The sequence below is a fragment of the Haplochromis burtoni genome, unplaced genomic scaffold (genome assembly GCF_018398535.1).
Source record: "Haplochromis burtoni strain Fernald_Lab_line unplaced genomic scaffold, NCSU_Asbu1 Contig_15, whole genome shotgun sequence".
Lineage (NCBI taxonomy): Eukaryota > Metazoa > Chordata > Actinopteri > Cichliformes > Cichlidae > Haplochromis > Haplochromis burtoni.
Genome location: NW_024582376.1, coordinates 2,174,105 through 2,197,896, shown reverse-complemented (window position 1 = coordinate 2,197,896; position 23,792 = coordinate 2,174,105). Strand labels below are relative to the sequence as shown.

Sequence of the window (23,792 nt, the reverse complement as noted above, 5' to 3'; positions counted from 1 at the left end):
AAAAAAGAGAAAGATGATGAATCAGGGAATGCCTAACTTGCAATCACTCCTGCATGAACACACATCCACCCTCCTTCAGTTTGAAGATGAAAATGATGACAGTCAAAATCTCAGATTGAGGCTTCAGATGTGCTGCTCATCTTCTTTATTACATACACTCTACTTGTTACAGGTGTTAGAGAAGGCAGGGTTCTCATGCATTTTGGAGATATTTGATGCAGATGCAAATGAAGAACCGCCACTCATTTTGTGCATTAAATAAACTTCAGAGTGCTGCTAAGTGTCTTCACAAATGTTACTCTAACCTGGGTTTCTTCATTCTCAGTCACATTAAAGTGGACCTATTCCGTGCCATATTTTCTGTTGTATTAATTCTCATATTTAAACAGTCAAAGTTTGAATGAGGTAAGCATATGAACAAGTAATCCCTGCAAACTAAACATTTAGGCTTCAGACTACACTAAACGCTCAGTTTCAAACACTTCTTTACTACTCTTGCATTCAACTGATATCAGACGGTAAAGACACCCTTAAAATGGTCATCTCGTGGATACGTGCTGTATTCCATTTTCAGTGAGAAGTTGGAAATTTCAAGTTTGCAGCTGGAATTTTCAGCTAAAACCTTGAATCAAGTTGGACTTCCCACGTAAAAAGTCAGAGACATCACACCAACCCTACCTTTGTAATCCGAGGTGGCAGCGGTGAGAACTTGTAATCTTTACAACCAGTGTTCTGTATTTGTGACTGCTAAATAAACCATACACGTGGTACTGACCAGGCTCTCTGTGCTGAGGTGCCATTTTTAAGCACAGTAAATAAATGAATAATCATCATGTTATACTCCACACACTGCCTGGAAGCCTGCCATGGGGTTTACTTGGTACGAAATCACTCGCAGCTCCAAAATCTGACTTCCGATGTAAAAGCTCCACCTGCTGTTCAAAGCTTCTGTTTGCGAGGGGCACCCAAGTAGAAGAAATCTGCCTTATGCTTAATTTATGCTACCAAGGTTGTGTCGGTATTTGCCTCTGGAGACGGGTTTTTAAACCACCATTGCAATCGAACAAAATCTCAACTGTGCAGTGCCCCATGTGGAAGACACTGTGCATGAGTTAAATGCTGATTGGTTGAAAAGTGGGCCGGAATAAGGAACAGCAGAGTTCACCAGAAGTGGAAAAAATACATTATGAAAAGCTGAGGAAGGGGCTACAGTGCACACTTTTCATTGTTTTTAACATTCTGTTTCACTTCAGCTCTTTGCATGTTAGAGCTTTGCTCTTGTCTGCAGCTGGCTGACAGACTGGCAATAGCACAGGCAAGAGCCACAAGAGCACAATTTTTATAGGGCCCACATCTGACAGGAGACGCCCTCTGCAGGTAGATGGGCAGTCCAAAGCTTCCTCATGCACTACCACTGCTGAACTAAGATTTTCTTATTAAAAGGGAATAGACTGAAGAGATGAACCAAGGCTCAGAGTAAAATAACCCAGCTAACAGGCAAATGATGAACAGAGTTATTTAACATTCCTACCTTTTGTTTCTCTCCCCATGCAAATGATTCAAGCGTAACCTGAAAGCGCGTGACCATCATTTGTCGCCGACGCCGATAGTCCTCGGGCAGAATTTCATTCATTTTTTTCACTTGAAGCTGAGAAACAGGCAAAGATATAAATGCCACATTAGAGTCACGTCTAAAGTCTTGTGAGCTGAAAACAGGCCTGGCAGCTTACCCACTGCTCTGAGCTGAGGCTGGTGCTGAGAAGAGGTTTGGTCATGTCTCCACTTGGTAGGTGAGAAAGCCTCTCATTCACCTGCATTAAAGCAAATGTTTGTAAACTCCTCTTTCAGTGCTTCTCAGTCTGTATTCGCAATTTATTCATGGCTCAATCTCTGTTATTTCAAGCTTACCTCGTTCAAAACGTCCTCAAACCGAGAGGAGGCGTCCATGTTGAGAGCACGCAGAAGTAAAATCCATTCTGCTTGCATCTCTGCCTTCCTCCTGTTTTCACCCGAACCGTCATCGCCTTCGTTTTCCTCACAAAAGTCACGGCTCAGATCTTCAACTCGCTGCTCTTTTTCAGAGTCCGCTTCTGTCGCCTGCTCGTCAGGATGTGACTCTTTGTACTTGATAATGCGAGCTGCTTGCAATTCTGATACAAGGAACTCTGCAAGATGTGCAAAAGATCACTAAATCCACGAGCACTGCAATCATCTGTTCTTACTACAACAGTATCCACCACAGTCCTGTTTCTCACCAGCGACTTTGTTGAGAGTGGATGGGTCCAACACCTCGGAGGTCAGCACAGCGAGGGGAGAGGATATGTTTGATAGTACATTTTTCAGCTCTCCCGCCAGCAGCACATCACCTGACCCTCCTGAGTCTAAAAAAGGACAATTAAGCCAGTTTATTTAACACATTTCACTGCAAGTTGAGTCAGAAAGATCTGATTTTTTTTCATGGCTTATATTTGTAACATAGTAACCATCAGTTTGTTTACCAAAGCATGTTTTGGTTGTAGTTATATAATGCATATAAATTACAGCTAATGTGAAATGCATCTCAGTAGCTTCATATTAAATTAACTGCGGGTAAAATTATGAAAATGGTGTCACTATCCAAATGTTTCCAAATCCAATTCTACTCAACATGTGAAGATGTTTTACTTTTGTAGAGCATCTGTCAACGTGTAAAAAATATCCTGTTATTTTTATTTATTTAAGGCATCTAAATCGGCTGTTCTGTAACTGGTTTGGTGAATTAATGTGGATGTTTTCAGAAAGGACTTGCATTTTGTTTTACATTACATAAAAAGTAAGGTCGATTCTTAAGCAGTTGCTTTGCTGAGTCGGCCCACTTGAGACCACAGTGACCCCTCTGCGTGAGACAGTAAAAAATCCACAATCCTGAGATGGTTTCCTCCTTCCTTGGGAGAATGTGCTGTATTAAAGGCAATGGTTAAACATGAAAAAGCCTCTCTCAAAGATTTATGAATGAAAATCTCAGGCCTGAGCCTCACCTCGTAGCTCCGGGCAGAGAGTCCTGAGCTCTGCGCACAGCCAGCTGAGCAGCGGACAGGGAAGCTCGTCACATCTGCACCGGGAGAGGCAGCGGCTGCCCGGGTACCTGACCAGGAAGTAAGTGGAGGCGACAGGTGAGATTACCTATTCACCTGTCAGGCGTATCGGCAAGTGTCATTATACATCAAAAGCCCAAAAAGCAGGCAGAGAATAAGGTTTCTCTTCTCAAATTAAAGTTTCGTAACGACGAAAAACAAACATGTTAATCACCCCAGAGCTTTAATGGCTGAAACTGTCCCCGCGCTCCTCTCCATGAAGACAGGCGTGTACGGCTTATTCTTTACTCTGCGAAGTTCAAGTGTGTTTACAAGGGGTGCTTCCTCCTTTAACATCCAAGGACGCTCACCGCCCCCTGCTGGCCGGAGTGCGCACAACAACTTCATAAATAACCAAGTCGTTCACTGGAGACGGAATGAATAAACAAAGGATAAATTACAGAAAGTGCAACGATTTTACAAAGTATGAACACAAAAGTACAAGATTGTGGAGCAAGTGTATGAAAAATTATAAAAGTTAACAGTATTATTTGCCCCAATTTTAAAAAAGAAAATAAGTAATCGTGTTTTTTTTAAACAACAACGTAATTATTAAAAAATATATTAAAAGCAAAGCAGAACAGAAAAACATTACATTTTGTATGAATAAGTTTAGGTTATTTTTCGGTTACAGAATTAGTGAATAAAGTAGTACATTTAGCTTTTCAAAGGTTTCAAACTATTCGTGTAATACTTACTCTCCCTCAACTTAACACTTTATGCATCTCTATTTGACGGCATCTTTTTAAAACTTTCTCCCGTGATATAATGAAAAAAGTTTCACTCTGCCCCCACACATCACACCTTTCTCACTTCTTGAGGGGAACAAATTGTCCTATAAGGACGGAATACGCGTTTGTTTGCCCGTTAGGGGTCACCAGAGGTCTAGTATAGCCTGCTGTGTTAACCAAAGATAAATCTGCTGGCATTAAGTACCTTGAAAGGTGGGATGCAACTAAACAGATATTAGATACGTGATATGTGATGTTTGTGTAATATATGTATGTATTGTTTTCTGCTACTCAAATTTAACTTTAAATCAGATCTCAGTTGTCATGTTAGAATACAGATGTTTGAAACGTGAACACAGCTCCATTCATTAGGACTTATTAACATCAGCTTCCATCCTCTGCTCTGGAGTGAATATTATGAGCAAATTAACTAGTTTAATTAATTAATGTCTGTTATCTTGTCAAATTATCATTATGTACAGTGGCTGAACATGAACTCAACTAAGAATATCACAGTCATGTCTCCTGTTCAGCTGTTTGATACACCATTTACACTGAACACTATTTACTGCTCTCAGCACTATCCTGCGTCTTGCTGATGCAGCTGATGTTTGCTGCAGTGTTATATGCAGTATCCCTGTTGTCAGGGATTTTTTTTGATTTAAAACATCAGTGAGAGTTTTATGGTGGATGGTTCTGCTTGTGTAGCTTGAACTCAATAGGCAGCAAATGTTAGATGAGAAAATCTTGAAGTAAAGGGTGATGCTCCTCTGTGGCCTGAGTCATCTTTTCAGTAATAGATTTTATAAGCAAGTTTGGCTTTCATTGAACAAATGCAAACATGTTTCCTCTTCTCATGTCTGACTCTGTGCACACACTCTTAAACACAAGTACTTCAAGGTCTGAGTGTGCTGTTCAGCACACGTGTCCCTCGTTGGACTTCACTGCAGGAGGTATGTGAGCCTCCTCGTCACACTTACGCCACATCAGCTGCCCCCAAACTAACAGGAACAATGGAAACAATGGCAGCGAGGCGTGTTGGGCCCTGATGTACAGTGCGTCTGCTTTTGCCGCCATATGTACAGAAGCTGCGGCTTCCCTGACTACAAAAGCCTTGCCATGCGTCAGGATGCTTTGTCTTTTATTCCCCTGACACTGCCCCGTGCTCCATGAAACCTTGTGGAGGCTGACCCTTGACCCCTGGAAAGCATCTACACAATGCAGGCAGAAACTCCCTTTGTTTATAAGGCTAACTTGTTAACCACTTGCTGCCTGATTAAAAACAGAGTTCCACCTGATTTCACAAAATACTGACTTGCATACTTAAAAAAATGAAGATATAACCCATTTCCAAAACTTTACACTAACAAATTATAAATAACTGAGAAGATTAAACTAAAAGAAATTGGTAGTAATAAAAAAAAATCTCCATGTGTAAATATGTGTACTTAACGTGGATGCATGAAAAAACAATGCAGTCCTGTTCATGTGAACAAGTGCAAAATAAACATGCAGATGTATAATCTTACATTTTACAAGCTGTATGCATACTACACCCAACCAGGAGCATGTAGAAGCTCATTTTTCCCCCCAAAAAAAAGAAAAGAAAAAGCTTAATAAACATATTCAGCATGTAGAGAAAAAGGTGTGACTTGTGTAAATGGATAAATGAGACAGAGCGAGAGAGAGAGAGATACATGTAGCTTTGAATAAAATAGAAAAACAGGATATAAGAACCAGTCTATTTACAATTTAACGCTTTATTCCAGTTCAAAGTGCTTCAAAAGTGATAAACTGATAATAATAAAAAACCCAAATTGAATGAAATGAAACCATAACAAATAAATTACATTTAAAACGGCCTGTAAGTACCATAAAATTACTTCAATTTAAGAATAATAAATACTTTTATCAAAGTATGAAAACATATTTTTTTAAAAAGCAGAAACACTGGTTTTTGAAGTTTACTGGTATCACATGTGTGCATTTCGTGATGCTGCAATGGGACGTCATCTGTTGTTTGACTAATGTCCTCCACAGTGAATGATTATAATAAACAATATGCTGCAGTCCGGTAAAACTTCAAGAAAAACAGTTCCCACTGTTTCACAGCACCATGCAGGTGCTTGTGTGTCTTTCCATTTTACATTTTCCACACTCTGAGCCCTGCGGCAGGGCAGGTATCGATGTGGTTCCCGAGCTGGGTGGTGACAGTTGCTCAGGTGACTGAAACCAACACCCCACGGAGACAAACCGCCATCTGCGGGTGACAGAGGGAGGGAGCAGCCTGCTTTCACCAGACAGCTCCAACCTTCGGTTCGACTTCACTTACATTTACACTCTGCTCGACTCAGCAGCTACACGCAGGTGTCATGAGTGGGCATCCACAGATGCGCGTTTATGGCACCGTTCCCGCGTGTTTTCTTTATATAAGAAGCTATATTAAGGTGTTATTGGATTAGCTATGGATCGACTCGATGATTGGAGCTTCAAGTCCAAGAAAATAATGGACCTAGAGGAGGATTTCTTTTTCCACTATGGAGCGGAGGAAATGACAGATTATCAGGACCCCAGTGAACTTCTGGCTGCTTTAAAACAAAAGGAGGAAGAGGTTATTTTGGCAGCCCAGCTGGGAAACGCATTGCTCCTAGAAAACCGCCAGCTTAAGGAGCAGAGCGAAAAACTTCATGAGCAATACGCAGAGAAGCTGGAGGTAAGGAGAATCCGATTCCCTACAGGTGAACTAATAATCTGGTAGGTTTTGTAATAATCTAAAACATTCTGTGAAATGTTCGGGTTGAAGTGTTTAGAATTACGTCATGGTTGTTGCTGTTTGAAGTGGGCGGGTAAGAAGTTTTCCCGATGTCCAAAGATTGTATGCTGTTGTTTCTCTCCCAGCTTTACGCACGAAAACGCGTAAAAATCTTTCTAGCTCTATTTATTTAAGTTAAGGTGACCAACTTAAATATTCAACATTAATGACATTGAGTCACCTGAGTCATTTATTGGGACCTCCGACCGCACTATATTAACGTGTTCTCAATATTTTGGCCATCCCATGAAAAGACATTTACAATTGTAAACGGAAAAAGCAGCATAAAAAAGGCACTGCTAAGGTGTTCCTACTAAACTGGTTGGTTTACAAAATAATGAATGCAATATATTCAACGTTAAATAAGCTGTAACTGTATAAAGAAACTATAATGTAAGCAGGCAGAAATGCTAGTGCGTTGCTAAACTTTACTAACTCTCTCTGAAGCGATCTTTTGTGTTCTCCCAGCGACTGTAAAACTATTTCTATCTTAGCAGACCTGTCAGTACTGAAATTCCTTCTAGGTAGTCTTGCTGCATACTTGTGAGACACTTCAACTCCTCACGAGATCTCAGCAGTCAGACAGAAAATGTAGTAATAAAAGCGAACCGGTGGCATCCATGTGTTTGTCCCAGTCGACTACACCAGCACCAAATCATGTTGAGAGGCTGTGATATGAAAATAATGACCTCATTGCTTTCCCCGGGTGATGCTGATGTCTCTATCAGATGCTCGCATCAAGTCAGGTATGGCAGTCACTTAAATCACACCAAGGACAAGACAATGGTGCGCTAATGTGTCTAAATTGATGTAAACGTGCTGCGTGAACTTTTCTGATTGAATTTGCCAGAGAGGTGTGGTAAATGTCTGGAACAGTCATTTTCTTGAGGGGGGGGGGGGATTTTTAGCCCTTATTGTCTTAAGAAAGTTGAGAGAAGGCAGGAAAGTTTGAAAGAGAGAGAACAGGGGAAGATTCAGACCCAGTCCTCTTTATTTACCTTACACCTTATGGGTCACCTGCACAACCCATTGAGCTAAAATAGTGCTGGATCAATCAGGTGTCATGGCAAGTTAATGCTTGGATGACTTTTCTGTTGACTGACAAACTGACTGATCTTTTAAGCTCCAAAGGAATGGATGAAAGCAGAGTGGATGTTTTCCTCTTCTAGCTTTAATGATATCAGCTACCCTATTGTTACGGATTCAAATTACAGCTGTTGGACATTTCCTGTTATCCGTCAGAGCACTAAATGAGGTTGACAGGTGCTTGTGCTCACTCAAATGCCTTCCAACAACACTCTCACGATGCCAAACAGCTTCATTTGCTGCAGTCGTAGCTAGACAACTGAACTGTATTTACTGCTTTATATTTTAAAATCTTTGTTTTGCTACACCCACCCTAAAGATCACCTGTTAAGGCATTTATCTTTTCCACCTCCGATAGGAGCTGGAGCAGGGAAAACATGAGGTGCGACTGAAGCTGGAGCGCCACCAGTCCCAGTGGGAGAGCCAGATGGGAGACCTGGAGCGGGATGCGAGGGAGCTGAGCGCCCAGGTGGAGCAGCTTACCCGGGCGCTCAGCGAGGCTGAGAGGGACAAGAGTCGAACTCAGCTGGAGCACAACGAGAACACTCAGCGGCTCCAGGAGGAGCTCAAAGCTGTGAGTCCCACACCTGGATGGGTAGATTCACGTTTTTCATCTTTGCTCAAAAAGTAACCGAGCCTCAGTGAAACAAACACCGGCAGTAGATTCAAAGCTTCAGGCCGTCTGAGTAAAACTAGAAAGTTACTCAATCCACCCACTGAAACTCGGTGTTCCCGTGTGAACTACTCCGGTATCAGCCTGACTGTATTTGATCTAAAGCAATGCCACACTCTGAGGATATTTGAAGGCTCATAGCAAGGTCACAGCTAAAATACTTCTACTACAAATAAGTGTTTTGATCAATGAGAAAGAGAGCGATAGAGCTAGAGTCAGCTGGGAGCTGCATATCAAAACCTGAGCAGTTTCCCTCAGGCAAATCAGCAATGTCAAGTGCAGAGCAGGAGGGAAACGACATGTAAACAAGAGGGGGAGGGAAACTTCAAGCATGACTTAATTTTAAATCCAAGAGAGAGGGAGGGAAGCTTGGAAAATACCTGGAAGAAGCTTTATTCAAATTCTAGTTCAGGCAAATGAATTCAACTCATTGCCGTATAATTATTTTAGCCACTTTTTTATGTCATTGTACCTGTGAAATGTAATAGAAAAATGTCCTAAATAATCTATTAGACATATTATAGAAGCTTTTATCAGAACATTATAATCTGTTACGTTGGTTTATTCAGTAACATAAAGTTAACCTTTAACTAGCTTGACATCATAAGGACGCTGACAACATGCCGCTGATTCACGTCTTCAGGAGTTCATGAGTGTTGAAGTAAATTATTTATGATCATAAGTATCTGATCAGAAATGCAGTACACTGTACACAAAGCAGGCTGGTGACAGCTTCTTATCAGTGGAGCTGACTGGATCACACAGCTGGAGCAAACTTGAGTATTTTTCCAGGCTGAGAAAGTGAGGATTGTTTTGCTCAGCGTTGCTGTTGTGACGTGCTGCGTTCCACACGACAAACCTCTGCTCACGCAGAATGAACAGCAGACACGAGCTTGTAAGGAGTCAAGGTCCACGAAATAAGGAACTGTGAGCTTCCTTCCCCCTCTGTGGCTATACTGAAGGACTTGGTGTGTGGAAATCAGACTCCTTAGAAGTTCAGGAAAATGCCAATTTAGATAAAAGCTTGTATCTCTCTGTTTGAGCTGTTTTAGGGGAGAGGGAGGTGGAGGAAATACTTTATTGGGCTGCCCAGTGTTAGCCAAATGTAACTCTGGTCTGTGTAGTTGTGAAGCTGAGAGAAGAGACTGAATCTTAAGACGCTCCATGTCTGACAAGTCTTTGCCTGATGTGGTGAAAGATACTGCTGCTTCTGTCGGACAGCTGTGTGGTGGGGTGAGTCGTGCTGTAATTCATTGAGTTTTTGTTTCTCACAGTTTTGACTGGAAGAGCTCGGTTTATTCATGGTGTCATGTTCAGGCTTCAGTAAGCTATACAGTAGGTTTCTTCTTTTAACTTAAAAAACAAACAAACAACAAAACTCAAGGATACTTAGGAAACTTGAATATGTCAATGAGCTAATCAATTGTAGCTGCTGTATTCAGTTTATATACTTAATGTGTAATAGACAGAATTGCATTAAATTAATCAATAAATCAAAGCTGAACTAATCTTCAAAAAACAGAAATTACATTTTAATTTAAAAGCCGAATGGACCTGAGTTGGGTTGAGAAGAAAAGTTAACCATTAACATTGAGTAGAAATAGATAGTAAATGTTATAAAGTCATAAGAAATTTTGGGGGGGGATTTACAACCACCACTAGGGAAAATATGTATTCCCTGACTGGTTGAAAGTGGTTCTTGGAGATTCTCGGTTCTCACTGGGTAAAACTGTTGCAAAGCAAGTGTTGCACCAGAACCTCTCAGTAAGGGCTTTGTTTGCTAGCAGATTAACACAAGTGCCTGTCGTTTTTATTTTTTGTTTTTATGCTGGTCTCCAAGTACTTGTTAACTAGCCAAGTGTTTGTATAACCTGAAAAAGTGTGATGTAAACCAGAAATGGAGGAGATTCACATTCAAAGTAGAAGTTGCAGTACTGCAGCCAACATGTTACAAAAAGAGCTTTTCAGTGTCAGTGTAACTGACATAGCTGGCAACTGTTTGTAGACAAGTCCGTCACTTCTATCCAAATTTCCACAGTAATATGCTAGCAATGAAAGTAATCACAAGGAGGCTTTTTGCCAACCAACTGGGGAAAACATGTTTGTCTAGTGACAGGTGCTTGCCAGAGGTTCACTAATTGGTCAGGAGACCTGTGTGACCTGGGGCAGTTGACAGCCATTAACTTCTAGCAACCACTTGCAACTGATTGGGGAATACTCATTTTTCCCTAATGACTGGTGGTCAACCATATTTGCAGAGCAGTCTCATTCACAGTCACCATGATTGTCACACATCCAGAATGGCCAACTTAGCTGAAAGTTAAGATAAATTAATTAAGTTGTTAATCAAAAGCATATTTATACAATTAAAATGGTTTGTTCTAATTGTCGATAAACATTTAAAATGGTAACTTAGGAGTGTAGAGAAAGAAATGTATATGTATAATTTTTGTATGGAACTATAAGCTAAAAAGCCCCTGAAATGAATTAAATTGTTAGCTAAAAATGAAAAAGTGTCGAAGTTAAAAAATTGTTTGCCATGTGGCTAGCATTTCTCAAAGTATAGATAAATAAAATTGTTATCAAAAGCATGGGTAAGCATTTGAAGTGGGTAGCTAAAAGTGTAGATAAACAGTTAACTGATTAGTCAGGAATGTAGTTGTTTTGTTTTTTTAAATTTAATTATTAGCTTAAAGTATAAAGAATTAAAATTGTTAGCCATGTTGCTGGTAGTCATTGAAAAATATAGATAAAAAAAATATAAACTCTTAGCTAAAACTCTTAGCTAAACAGTTAAAAATTAAATGATGTTTAAAAGACAGATGCATTCGTTAATAAAAATCTAGCTGAAAGTACAAGCTAAAAACCTTCCGTTAAAGCTAGCTAAAACGTAAAAATATAGATAAACAGTTGCAAATGGAGTTATCAGCTCTCAGAAAATGAAAATGTGATGAAAAAACTATTTTCCAAAATGTTAGATAAAACCTTAAAATGTATATAAATAGTTTAAATCATTAGCTGTATGGCTAGCAGCTATCAAAAAGCGAGTTATGGACTAAAAGCTAATACCTGGGTAACCAGTTTAGGTGCTTCACTAACCATAACAGATAAATGGTAAGATGAAGCGAAAGTTTCTCACAGATGAAAACATAATCTGCTAATTATGAAACCGTAAGTAGACCATGACAGGAATCTGGAGGAGGATATAAACTGAAACCAGAGAGAAAAAGAATTTTCCAACAACATGAAAAGATTTGCTGTGAACTTCTGTCCTGGTGCACATGAGGAAGCAGCTGCATTAAAAACAATACTGATGCGTGCCAAATTGTCACACAGTGCAGACTGTTAAAACAGGAGCTCCGGAGCAGAAGCAAAGTGTTGAAAATCTCAGGGAGAGGTGACTGATGTCAGGGTGTTTTCTTACAAACCACTGCTGCAACTGTAAACCAGGCTGAAAAGACTTTGGTCAAACATGAATCACTCTCTATGTTCGTTTATTAATTTGTCACTGGAGTTTCCTGGCAGTCTCATACAAGGAAAACCACAGTTTACCGTCTGAAGAAAAACATTAAGTATGACTGTAAGGAAATGAGATAATTGCATATAGTGAAAGTAAAAACATTTTAGTATTTTGCTGATTTTGGCTGAAGTCTTGTGCAACATTTTTAGTGCATTAGAAAACTGAATATAAAAACATCTACTGGATAAGAAATACCAGACTGGAATGGGAGTATGATTACTGGATGATGAGCTGGAAATGCTGATAGTTTCCTGCATGTTTTCATGCATTTCATTCGTTTCAATTGTTTTTAAAAAACAAACAACAAAACTCGGTAAGTTTAGGACTTTGCTATGAGCTTATTTCAGGTAGACCTCACTTACTGTTGGGAAGATTATGAGCTGACACTGGCCAATAATAGACAGATTGTACACAACCAGATTGTACTGGTTGTGGGATTTATTTGCCTCATGACTGGTAATAGCCCAAGGCAAATAGGATGACTTACTGATGCCAGCGATAAGTGTTTGTGTATTTATATAGCTGTTATGGATATACACTTTTTAAAATACTTTTTAACATATTATTATTTAAAGAAGGTTTCTGTTCATTTCACTTTAGTTTTTATTGTTTGGTTTCACTTAAGTTTCAATATAATATAACCTTTTAGATATAACTCAAACGTACTGTGTGTGCATACATACAGAATATTGAATAAGTTGTATACAAAAAGAGTTAAGACCATTGCAGACAGGTGTTTCTAATTTTTTGGTCACTCTGTTGATATCTTGTTTTCTGTCAGGTTAACCGATGCAGATCACATTACCTTTTTCACTTCCTGCTTCCTACTCAGGGTCACATATCACTCACACCGGTAGCGTTTTATTGGGCAGCTGTAACGAATCCCTCACTGTGTACATTGTTTAAGACAAGCCCCCGTAACCTCGGTCAGCATCACCAAGCTCGCAGACAAAAAAGGAAAACACAATATACATTACAGAGAGATATAAATCTTTCATTTTGTTCTTTGATGTTGCACCAACGTTCCTTTATCCCAGGGGAAAGCCATCTTTTCTCTGTGCCCCCCAAGGGGCTTGGTTATAGCTGTGGAAGCCAGCTGTTGGATACTTCAGCATGTGGACTCATGAAGGCATGGAGGGGGGGTGTGTGTGGAGTGTCCTCCGTCCCCTCCTCGTTTTAGTGGCTCTCAGTGAGTCGGTGCCTCTATTGTAGAAAGAGGCCCATACTGAAATGTTCATTTTTAAACCCAGACTTCTTCTCTTCTCACTGTGTCTGCTTGCTTTTTGTTTTTATCCTTTATTCACTCACACAGACACACGCTTCCCTCTACTTATGTCCCACAAACCTGCCTCACATCCTCCATACTTTCAAGCTCTTCCCTCCAGCTTTTACTCTGGTGATGTCCGAGTTCACCATTGTTGTTTAATGTGGCATGATGATGTCACCACCAAGATCAAGATGCCCTCTGCTCCATCTGCCGTAGAGGCCGGCCTTTCATTTTGTATTATGTGGCATTGATTGGACCTGACAGGGCCCCGCCGAACTGCTGAGTAAGGGGAAATGAGGGTCCCAGTCCAGGACAAGGGAGGGCAGAAGGGGGGGCCTTTCACAGGGCCTGTAGGCACAGCAGCTTCCCAAATTTTTAATGTTGCCCAATCTTTTGTGTTTGAATCAGCTTTCAAGTTTTCCAATATTCAGTGTTTTATGGCTAAAGTTGAAAATGGGGGAAAAATGAATGAATCACTCATGCTGTTAGCTTTTACATCTGTCCTGTTTTTGCCCCAGGTTTTGGAAGCACTGCAGGCTATCAGGAAAACCAATAACCAACCACATTTAAATTTAGTCAACTAATCCCCAGCTTCTTCTCATCTCAGCTTTTGCCAAGACTTTTATTTTCTTAAAGCTCAGGCTACAGGCAGGCTTCATTTTGGATTTTCACTTTAACTGATACGCATGTGTGACGCCAGTCTCTGGCTGAGATCTTTTTAACCCTCTCCATATTTCTCATTTCATTTGCTCCCTTTGTGACTCTCCTGCGTTCGTGTTCTCTTTCTTCTGTGGACGTGTAGGCGATGGAGGTGGAGAGAGCCATGTCCACTGAGCTGCAGGCTCTGAAACAGGAGCTGCAACAAAAAGGAAGTCACAACAGGCAGCAGGACGAGGAGCTGATGAGTGCCATGAGAGAGCAGGCAAGTACTCTAATGCACACGTGCGGCCGTTACTGTGACTTTACAGAGGTGTAGCTTCATATTTATGCTAAAATATGGTCTTCTTCTTGTAGCATATCATATTTTTGTATCAATTTTTTTCTCAAATGCCTTTCTAATAATTACTTGGCATCAGTGAAGCGAGTCGTAAATGAACTTCTATCTCTTCATGTCTGGCCCATACCTGCTGGTCATGTTTAGACCTACATGGTTCTTAAAATAACGTCTTCTAAGTAATGTAAACAGTCTGTCTAAAAAGTGATCTTTTCTAATACATAATGCGTTTTATTTCATGCAATGGATGTGGTGGTTACATAAAACAGAAGAATAATGAAAGTCCTGGACAACCAGCAGCAGAAACTGGGGGAAAAAAGTACTAAAACAACACTTTATTTTGTAATAATGGTTTGATTAAAGGTTTTTAAAAAGGAATATCTGTTTTGAAATGACTTTTGAAATTGTGACGAGCAAGTTCACCTTCTTTTTTGGATGTACTCCTGAATAGGATAAATACAGTCAGACAGATTCTCGGTAAATCATCCTTTTCTCGATAAATTGTTCATTTCCGAAAATGAGAAAACGGATAGCCTTCCAAGTAAAAGTAGGAAGGTTCAAATATCAGCTTCATTCCTCCTGTTAGTGGATTGTTTTGTTGCGATGCAAGGGAGTGGTGTGAGTTAGTGAGAATTTTCCTCCCTGAGGGGAAGAAATAACTTTGTTATCTGTATTTCTGCTTGTTTTTCCAGGTGTTGCGTCTCTCACAGAAGGAACAGGTGCTGGAGCAACGATTGGAGAGCGTTTGTCAAGAAAACGAAGAACTGAGGGCGAGTTTGGCCTCTTTGGACGCACGCTTGGCTCTGCACGACCAACTCAACGAGCAGCACAGCCAGCAGGTACAAACATGAATACAGTACAGCGCAGGCAAGACTGTCATTCGAGCTCCATAGTACATAAGCAATCTGATTAGAGCTCATTGTGGCAGCAAAACCGCATCAAGTGGTTAGTGCGTGACTAAAAGAACCACAATGACAAAGATTTTCTGCTCCCTCTCTGCCAGCCTGGGTTTCGGTGGGATTGCGGAAAGTACCGCTAAACAATCACCTCACTCCCGTCACTGTATCTCTCACCCGCAACTCTGGATTCCACTCGTGTTCGTTTAGTTTCATGTTTGGCTTTAGGCTGGAATCTGGCATGTCAGGATTTCTTTCTCTTGTTGGTACAGTCTGCTTACACGAGTCTCCTATTACAGCTCCTTCCAGAGCTCATTTGACTCTTAGGCTAAAAGCAGGGATCTGTGTAATCTAGCAGGATTCATAATGTGATTTTTATCGTAGCTTCTTCATCTGTCGGACGTGTTATCCTTGTCACATTTCTGTTTTCGTTCATGTGTGCATGTGCCTCTCGCTCTCTGTGCTTTTCAGCTTGCCGAGGCGCGGCAAGAGGTGGAGGCTGCACGGGGTCATTCACAGCAGCTGCAGGCCCAGGTGGAGGAGCTTCAGGAGGAGGTGTCCCTGCAGGAAGCCAGGAGCTACGGCGACACTTCCCTGTTGTCTGAGCTGGAAAGTAGCCTGGAGATAACAGGCCTCGGAGTCAGCAAAGAAGAGGTAGGTTTACTGATTAATACAGTCAAAGCATATTGTTTTATAAAAAAAACCATCCAAAACATGCCTCATGTGGCTGATTGAAGTATTTCAATTTAATTTAAAAATATAAAGTTCACTGTGCATAAGAGTAAAGCTAATGGTAAGATGTCTCGTGACCTTATACATAAACATCACTCCACTTAGAAGACAGAGTGATGAGGGAGAAAGGAATGCAGGGGGGCGCATGTAGATGCACAACATCATTGTAATCAAGTGCAGGTGATCTTAAAACTAAGAGAGAGACAATTTTACTGTCTGTGTTAGCCTCACATAAACAATCCTGCTCCTTTAATACTTATTTGAGCACCGATTATCTGTCAGTCCACAGCTTTGAAGAGTTAACGTCTTAAATTTTCTCCTGTTTGAATGATGATTGGTAGAAACTGCAGTCCCAAACTGTTCTCAAGTTTACAAATTTGTGCCCCCGAAGCAGTAAGAATAATTTATCATTTATTCTTCTGTATTTGTATTGTTGGTATTTTAGTATCTCTAGGTGCAATAAGCATGACTTTTCTTCAACGTTGATTTTTTGCAACATTGTGATGTGTTATCCTGTATCAGTGTTATGATCTAAAATTATACGTACTGTAAAGCACAAACACACAAAAAAGTACTAGGAAAAAAGTAAAATTCCTCTTATAGCACTAATGTGAATGCTGTCGAGTCACTGCAAGACAAAATTGGAAAAACATGCAAACAGCTCTGTGTAGGAACAGCTGCACACTATCTCCATACTGTGGTTGGCTTTTGCTGCAGTGGGCCTGCAATGATTCACAGGTCACGTGCGTTTTGAGGGGAAACTGTGTTCCTGTGATGACTGGAAATGAAATGATCAAGTTGTCTTTCTTGAGAATGAGATCGCACATTTATAGCACCAGAGATACATCATTTATACTCTGAATTTTGGAAAGTGTTTGAAAATGTTGTAGCAAAAGCACGGTAGCTGTCTCTACAGAGAGAGACGCCATGCAGGAACATGTTGTGCGAGTTCTTGGTGACAGTGTGACAGCGTGTTTGCTGTCACACTGTCACCAAGGCGTGAAGCTCCTGATTGTACAGAGTGAAGTCCTGGACGAGGACTTGTGCAGAAGTCACGTGTTGGAGTTGTGTCTGGGAGAGAGCAGAAAACGTCTTCTCACCGTCCGTGTGTCTGCTGTTATTGTTGTGTTGCAGCAGGAAAAAGTAATGTGTTGCTGCACTCGTGAGTCACGTTTCCTGTTTGTCATTACCACATTGTCGGAGACTTTCCACATTGTTGTCACATGTGGGGTATATGATGGCAATACCTCACTAAAACATAAAGCTCATTATTTTTGTGGCAGCCACAATTATTGTTCAATTTTTAAGCATTTGTTTTACTCAGGCTGATTTTATTGTCTCTTAAATATAGAACTTTCTCAGAGTCAGGGGTGTTAAAACTTATGCAAACAACTGTGACTGTTTATCACCTGAAACTGTTCCTGTTTAGTTATTTTTGTTATGATCAGATAAGCACTGTCACGTGATACACATGACTCAGGTAAGTTAAATATGCCCATGAGGTAATGCTGACTCCTCCAGTCGTATAAATACATGATGTCATTCAAGACATGTGAGAAGAAGATGGGGAATGCTCGCAGGAACAGAGAAGAAGAAATAACTTGTATAACACACAGAAATTCCTTTTAATATGCTGTTAGGTCCAAAGCAGTAGGGTGAATGTGAAATGTAAAGCATACTGTAGAAGCAACCAAGAGTTTCTCAAGGAAAAGAAATGGGATATACTTCAATGGCCAAGTCAGTCGCCTGATCTCCAGGCGACTGATTAAAATCCTTTGCAGCCAGACTTACCTGACTGCAAAGGATTTTATGAAAAAGTCTGTAATTCCTAAGCAGTTAATTCAGTTAACTGAAAGTCTGCTTTTCAATCACATCTTGATTGCTTAATTTAAAATCCATTGTGATGGTGTGGTAAGGCAAAGAGTTTATGGACCTAAATGTAGGTCAGAATTCGAGCAGCATCCTCCAAGCTATGTAACTTTTGTTGCACGTTTAATATTTTGGTTCATGTGTTAATGCGGCTGACACTATTTTGAAAGTCACAGCAAGCACATATCAACATGTTTCTTCCTTTTTTCATAGTTAACGCAAGAAATGGGGTCCATCCTTCAGTTACTCCTCCCGTTGACCCAGGAGCTGAACGGCTCAGAGCAGTCAGAGGTCGCCGATCAGCAGGAAGACCTGAAGGCCATGTTGCATCGGCTGAAGGGCGTGGCTCAAACTCTTTCACAGGCATCCAGGCCACAGGTGAGCTGCGCACACATGAACAGCAAATGGGGCAGGGAGAGGAAATGCGAACAAAAGGCTGACCTTGTTGTTTGAAACATGAGAAGGACGGGAATAGTACACTGTAAGTTTTGTCATGTCCTCGAATCATAAAGAAATGTACACAAAACAATCTGAAGTTCTGACGTCTAAGAAACAGGGCTGTATCAACACGGCAGAGCGCATTTATTGCTTTTCAAACACACAACTTACAGGTGAGAGATGCGACGTTTAACACTCCAACAGTGCATCTCTTTCTGTTGTACGATGAGAGACAATTGTACTGAAAGCAGAGTTATTTCCTTACTTTGTTTTTTCTTTGCTAGAGGTTGGACGCAGATGCAGGAAAAGCATAAATCATAGATCCAGAAAGCAGCCTGCTCACATACTATAGCAGTCCAACCTATCTACCCCCTAGTGGCTGTTTGAGGCACCACAGGGTGTTCACACAGGACAGATTGCTTTGCGCGAGCATTTACAATAGTCCAGTTGTGTCTTGTGGCATTTATCTTACATTCAGAGCAGTAACACGAGTCTGTCAGTGTAACTAAAGGGGCCAGCCTCACCCCTTCCTCCGCGAGTGCACCTCCACAAGTAGGCCAACGCCACAGAAAGTCCTTTTGATGCACACACCGCTGACACCTGATCTCTCTGTTAATGCCTCTGTCCCAGGAGCTGAATCAGGGTTTTGTCGAAACGACGGGTGACGAGGGTGGGAATCTGAGCACGACACAGGAGCTGAGAGATCAGGTAACCGAGGAATGAACAAACCCGTCCGTCAAAGAGGGACAGCACCAGTTGTATGACAAAAAGGTTGCACCAGTGCTGACCCTACTGATCTTGATGCGGTATCTAAATTCAGAGATATTTGTGTGCCTCAGAATTGCATTTGACAAGCAAATAAACATTCATTATGTAGTATTTTATACTGTGGTCTAAAGAGCTCTTATCGTCTTCCTGCAGAATGTGCAGCTGCAGCAAGAAAATGCTGAACTGATGCAGAAGCTGCAGAGCGTTCAAGATCAAACTGAAGTTGTCCAACAGGCCATCAAAGACCGAGATGAAGCTATTGCGAAGTAAGTAATGAGTTTATTTATCCAATTCAAGTGAGAAAGTTCAAGCTTTCCAGATTACATGTTTTATATTTTTAAAACTGAAAAACACTAATTCCTAGTTCCCGAGCATGGCTCAGCCCTGAGTTTTAACTTGTTATGGGTGTTAAAATCCTTACTTTAAAGATCTTTGTGTGACTTCTTTGCAGGAAAAACCGAATGGAAGAAGAGCTGGTGAGAAGTAAAAACGATATGATGTCTCTCAACAACCAGTTACTGGAAGCCATCCAACGCAAACTGGAGCTATCACAGGAGCTGGAGGCCTGGCAGGTAAACCACTCACTTTTCTCTGTAGACCTCCAGTCTAATGATCTTTCTCGCATCACTTTGTCACACTGTCCTATCATCTCGTAGCCTGTTTGCAGGGCCTTCTGCTTCAGCACATTCTTATTACGTTTAATCACCTGCATCGCTGATGGGAAGGCCACATTTTCAGAGGCACTGCCTGTGTTTGAGATTGATGTATCGGTCTGAGATTCTAGAGTAGAAAGTCAGAGACAGGCACTATCATAAATCTCCATGTCCTGACAGTTTGGAGGGATAAGAGCGGCATGTGTCTCTGAGCCCTTCTGCTGCTGAGTAATTATGCCAAGCTGAGCCATCTGCCTCAGTGTCTGAGCCTTCATGCTCTGATAAAGATAATACAGATAATATTTAGAGCAAACCACTGATTCACTTCTTTAAATACTGTGTTTCTGAGCAACCACAAGATAAAAACATATAAATTATAAAAAAATAAAGTAAAGTAAGATTAATATAAATGATTATTTAATACAAAAGTCGTGCAAAGAAAAGGTTATTTACTCAAACGGAAGTCAGACCGTTTGAGTACATAAAAGTGACCGGTCATAGGCACTGACCAGTCACTTTATTGGACCAGTTTTGCCATCAGAACTTCATAGATTTAATGAATCTGAACGCTGACAAGGAAGGTGTTTTATAACCGCTTTTTACTGTTATGAACAAATATGCCTAGAAGCACATTGTCTCAATCCATCTCCCAATGGTTTGATTTCAAGACTGTGATCAATAGCTTTAAACCAATATGGTTTTTCTTTTCCCTCCTCCTCTGGCTGCTGCTGCGACTCCTAAAGGGAGCAGATCATCTGCCTCCGTCTCACCCTATCCCTAGCTTCCTCCTCTGTCACACCACCCCTCTGCATCTCATCCTTTACCACAGGGGTGGGGAAACTCCAGGCTTCAAGGGCCGGTGTCCTGCAGGTTTTAGATGTATCCTTGATTCAACACAGCTGATTTAAATGGCTAAATTATGTCCTCAACATGTCTTGAAGTTCTTCAGAGGCCTGGTAATAAACTAATCATTTGATTCAGGTATGTTGACCCAGGGTGATATCTAAAACCTGCAGCGCACCGGCCGCTGCTTTACCACATCAATGAATCTTCTGAGGTCTTCCTCTTTTCCTCCTGCCTGGCAGCTCCATGTTTTTTAAAGAGTCAGTACTTTGTTGGTTTTCTCGTGGGACTTAATGATAACTAGTTTGCTTCTTTAATACTACGACTCTAGTACTAACATGTTATCTTTGCCAATCATGGGATACCAGACTGAGTCCCGGCTCCTAAGTCTTGCTGCTCAATTCCTCTTCCTCCCCACCTTTCCCCAGGATGACATCCAGATCTTCATCAACCAGCAGCTCAAGTCCCAGCAGCAGTTGGAGCAGCCTCAGAAGAAGCCCGCCTCCAACAACAGCATGTCATTCTTTCGCAGACCCAGCAGAACAGCTTCATCTTGGTCACGCCAGTCGTCGGCCTCCTCCTGGAATTCAGACTGCGATCAGGACAAAAACCAATCCCCGTGGAGGGACTGGTTAAGGCGGGGCAAAGGGGTGCAGTACAGCAAATAGTGAACACTAAGTGCTAGAACACTACTGGACTACTGTGGAGCAGATGCACCAAGAGAAAAGGTCAAAGGGAACTCACTAGTGGGACTTCTTGTACATCATGTGAAGGAGAAAAAAAGCCATGAAGACAGAAGGAGCCACTGCAAACAAAGACTGAAACACATTTCACTGAGAGGCTGAGGCTTCTCAAGACGAAGACTGTGACATTATTTTTACAGAATTACAATTGAAGGTTTAACTGTAAATATCGCACCCTATTTTGTAAAATGGTGAATAAGTAGCTCAGTGGAAAGTATTTAAGATTTAACACATCAAAGAGAAGGATGCTCATGAAGTAAGTGATTAAACACTAAATTTTTTTTTGTACTAAATTTGTCCTTATCATGTTGGATATAAGACGTCATGTTTGTTTTTGGGGGTTTTTTTTATTGTCAGTGTTGCTAAATGTGTTTGAGAAACGCTGTACGTTTTCTTGTACATGAAGAAATCTGTTATTTTTATAATTTTGTTCTCATAGTTTCAGTTAAAAATCAAACATGTTGTCTGGACATTGATATGGTCTGTGGACAGCAGAAACTCTATTTTATGTTAAGCACTGTTCAGTATTGAAGCTGCTTTGTACAAACTGACCAAGTCTGGAAGGACTGACAGAAAGTTTCATAAAACATTAAATGATCCTCAGTCAGGTCTCATTTTTCGCCACTGTTTGTCTTCAAAACTCTCCATGATAAAAGTTATTTACTGAAGATATTCTGGCTTTAATAGGGGAAAAGCTGCAAGATTGAAGACAATACACAAATATGGAGATGGGGTAATCTGTCAGGAATTAAAGGAGGCTACATTGAAAGAAATGAAAACGATCAACCTACAGAGGGCTGAAGTCAAATGTAGCAGCTTACAGTATGTCCAAGGATTTCATCCTGATACCTAATGGCAATCAGGGTGCTGTTGCTTAGTCTATAGAGGTCTGTGTGTCCCTCCATGGATGTGCCTCCCCAGATAATCACTGACCCACCACCAAACCGGTCATGGTTTCTTCAATTTTCATGTCTGTCACATGTGCTCAGGGTGAACCTGCTCTCATCTGTGAAAAGCACAGGATACTGGTGATGGACCTGCCAATTCTGGTATTCTATTGCAAATGCTAATTGTTCTCCACAGTGCCAGGCAGTGAGCACAGGGCTCACTAGCAGGTGAGGGACCAGGTATCGCTTCATGCTACCAGAGACAACAAACCTAGCCAGTAAAACCATTCCTGTGTTAGTGGTTGTCTCACTGTTGCCTCTCTAGTGCATATATTGGTCATTTCGTTAACACGAAGGCCACTGAAACTGATTAACAACCCACCCCCACGCTACTTCACTGCTCAAATTAATATCCCAGAAGTTTAACTGACTTGATTAATATTCTCATGAAAGTGTTTAATTTTTTGAGCGGTTTGATAATCTGAAATGGGCTTCTAACAATACGTCTGCTGCTGCCCTCTGCTGATGGCCAGCAAACATTTCAGGCTTTAGTGGGAGGCAGATGTGTCATAGCTGACAGGATCTGACACACTGGACAGACTGCAGCTGAGGTGCTAAAAAATAAGCAAATGTGGTTACACTTAACTCAGTCATGTTAAATAACTGCAAGTCAATCGGTCAACTGAGGTTTTATCAGATTTTTTAATATTTATAATTTGTGTTCAGAGTTGCATATGTTCACTGCCTTTAACACTGCTACTCAGAAGTGTTGATTTATTAAAGCCATGTAGTTTTGTAAATGTGAAAACTTACAGGGCGTTCCAGATGTCGAGACATGGGTAAATTATCATCAGTGTTTGAGGTTCCTGAACTAAGAATAAAGCAAAACCAAACATGTGCAATAACAACTGCGTACTTCATTCAAAATTAATGGTAATAATGGTCTTATTAGAGTGAGTAGAAGACTTACACTACTACTGGATATTTAGGTTCATGTTGGGTTTGCTTGGATAGCAGCTCTGTGGGAATTCATGGAAATTAACTTGTGCGTAAATATGTAAAATGAGCTCTGAGATAAGACGTCATAAACAAATCCAAGTAATTTAGTAGGAAAAAAGTGGGAGAGTCCGTTAAATCACAAAGACAACTTCTACAAATGAGAGACTCAAAGACTCAGTTTTGTAGTTTTGTTCAGGTTGCATCTCATTCAGTTCTGTCTACATCTTTTTGCAGTCATTCTGCATCTTGTGACTGTGTGTTTATATTGCACATCTGTTGCTGTGTTGAACCTCACTTGCAATGATTTTATATAGTTTGTTGTGCATTTTGCCTGTTTAATTGGTTCCTCTTGTCCCCCGTTTCCTCTCTTTTTTGTAGAAGCGTCTTTCTGCTGCAGGGGTTTTGCCAGCCATAAATCACAACTTCATCTTATAATCTCAACATTTTGAAATACTTGACTTCCAGTGTTAAGCACAATGATTGGTTCACACAACAAATCACACCTTTCAGCTTTTCATGTATTTTCAATATTTTTTTCATTCCGCCCCCCCCCCCCAAAAAAAATAAATTATTTAACTTAGAGGACAGAAACAAAGTATCGATCTTATCACACTAATATCGAACCAATACCAATACAGGCTCTGAAAAGATATCAGAAAGGTTTACTATGGTTTTATAAACTGTCAAAACGTGTAAAAGAAAGAATGTAAAGTTTAGAAATAAATAGACTGAAAACAGGCGTTTACCACCAGCAGATTGCTGAAAAAA

At 40.8% G+C, this 23,792-nt stretch overlaps 2 protein-coding genes across 3 annotated transcripts; one reads left to right on the top strand and one right to left on the bottom strand.

Moving 5' to 3' along the window:
- Positions 1-1,531: 1,531 nt before the first annotated feature.
- On the bottom strand, positions 1,532-3,424 carry LOC102290655 (protein FAM98B; the record flags this gene model as incomplete). The annotated part of the gene is given in 6 exon segments (XM_005915876.3): positions 1,532-1,648; positions 1,731-1,811; positions 1,909-2,165; positions 2,256-2,381; positions 3,018-3,124; positions 3,289-3,424. Coding segments are annotated over 6 exon segments (810 nt in total), but the record flags the coding sequence as incomplete, so codon positions are not given.
- A 2,645-nt stretch (positions 3,425-6,069) lies between these two features.
- Positions 6,070-22,972, top strand: si:ch211-235m3.5 (BICD family-like cargo adapter 1). Of its 2 annotated transcripts, none has more exons than XM_005915874.2 (10): positions 6,070-6,557; positions 8,101-8,316; positions 14,005-14,124; positions 14,889-15,035; positions 15,564-15,746; positions 17,907-18,071; positions 18,762-18,839; positions 19,053-19,165; positions 19,351-19,471; positions 20,824-22,964. In XM_005915874.2, exons 1-10 carry the CDS (start codon positions 6,309-6,311, stop codon positions 21,061-21,063), a joined length of 1,632 nt encoding a protein of 543 aa, XP_005915936.1. In that variant the 5' UTR covers positions 6,070-6,308; the 3' UTR covers positions 21,064-22,964. The 2 variants fall into 2 exon arrangements, with proteins under 2 accessions (XP_005915936.1, XP_005915937.1); XM_005915875.3 differs by having other exon boundaries at positions 6,521-6,598; positions 20,824-22,972.
- The last annotated feature ends 820 nt before the right edge of the window (positions 22,973-23,792 follow it).

What these genes read in the sequence shown, in the direction of transcription:
- si:ch211-235m3.5 (XM_005915874.2), top strand. Translation starts at nt 6,309, where the DNA reads ATGGATCGACTCGATGATTGGAGCTTCAAGTCCAAGAAAATAATGGAC. An exon ending in CACAGGCATCCAGGCCACAG is followed by an intron (nt 18,072 to 18,761) that starts GTGAGCTGCGCA and finishes CCTCTGTCCCAG; the next exon opens with GAGCTGAATCAGGGTTTTGT. An exon ending in CACAGGAGCTGAGAGATCAG is followed by an intron (nt 18,840 to 19,052) that starts GTAACCGAGGAA and finishes GTCTTCCTGCAG; the next exon opens with AATGTGCAGCTGCAGCAAGA.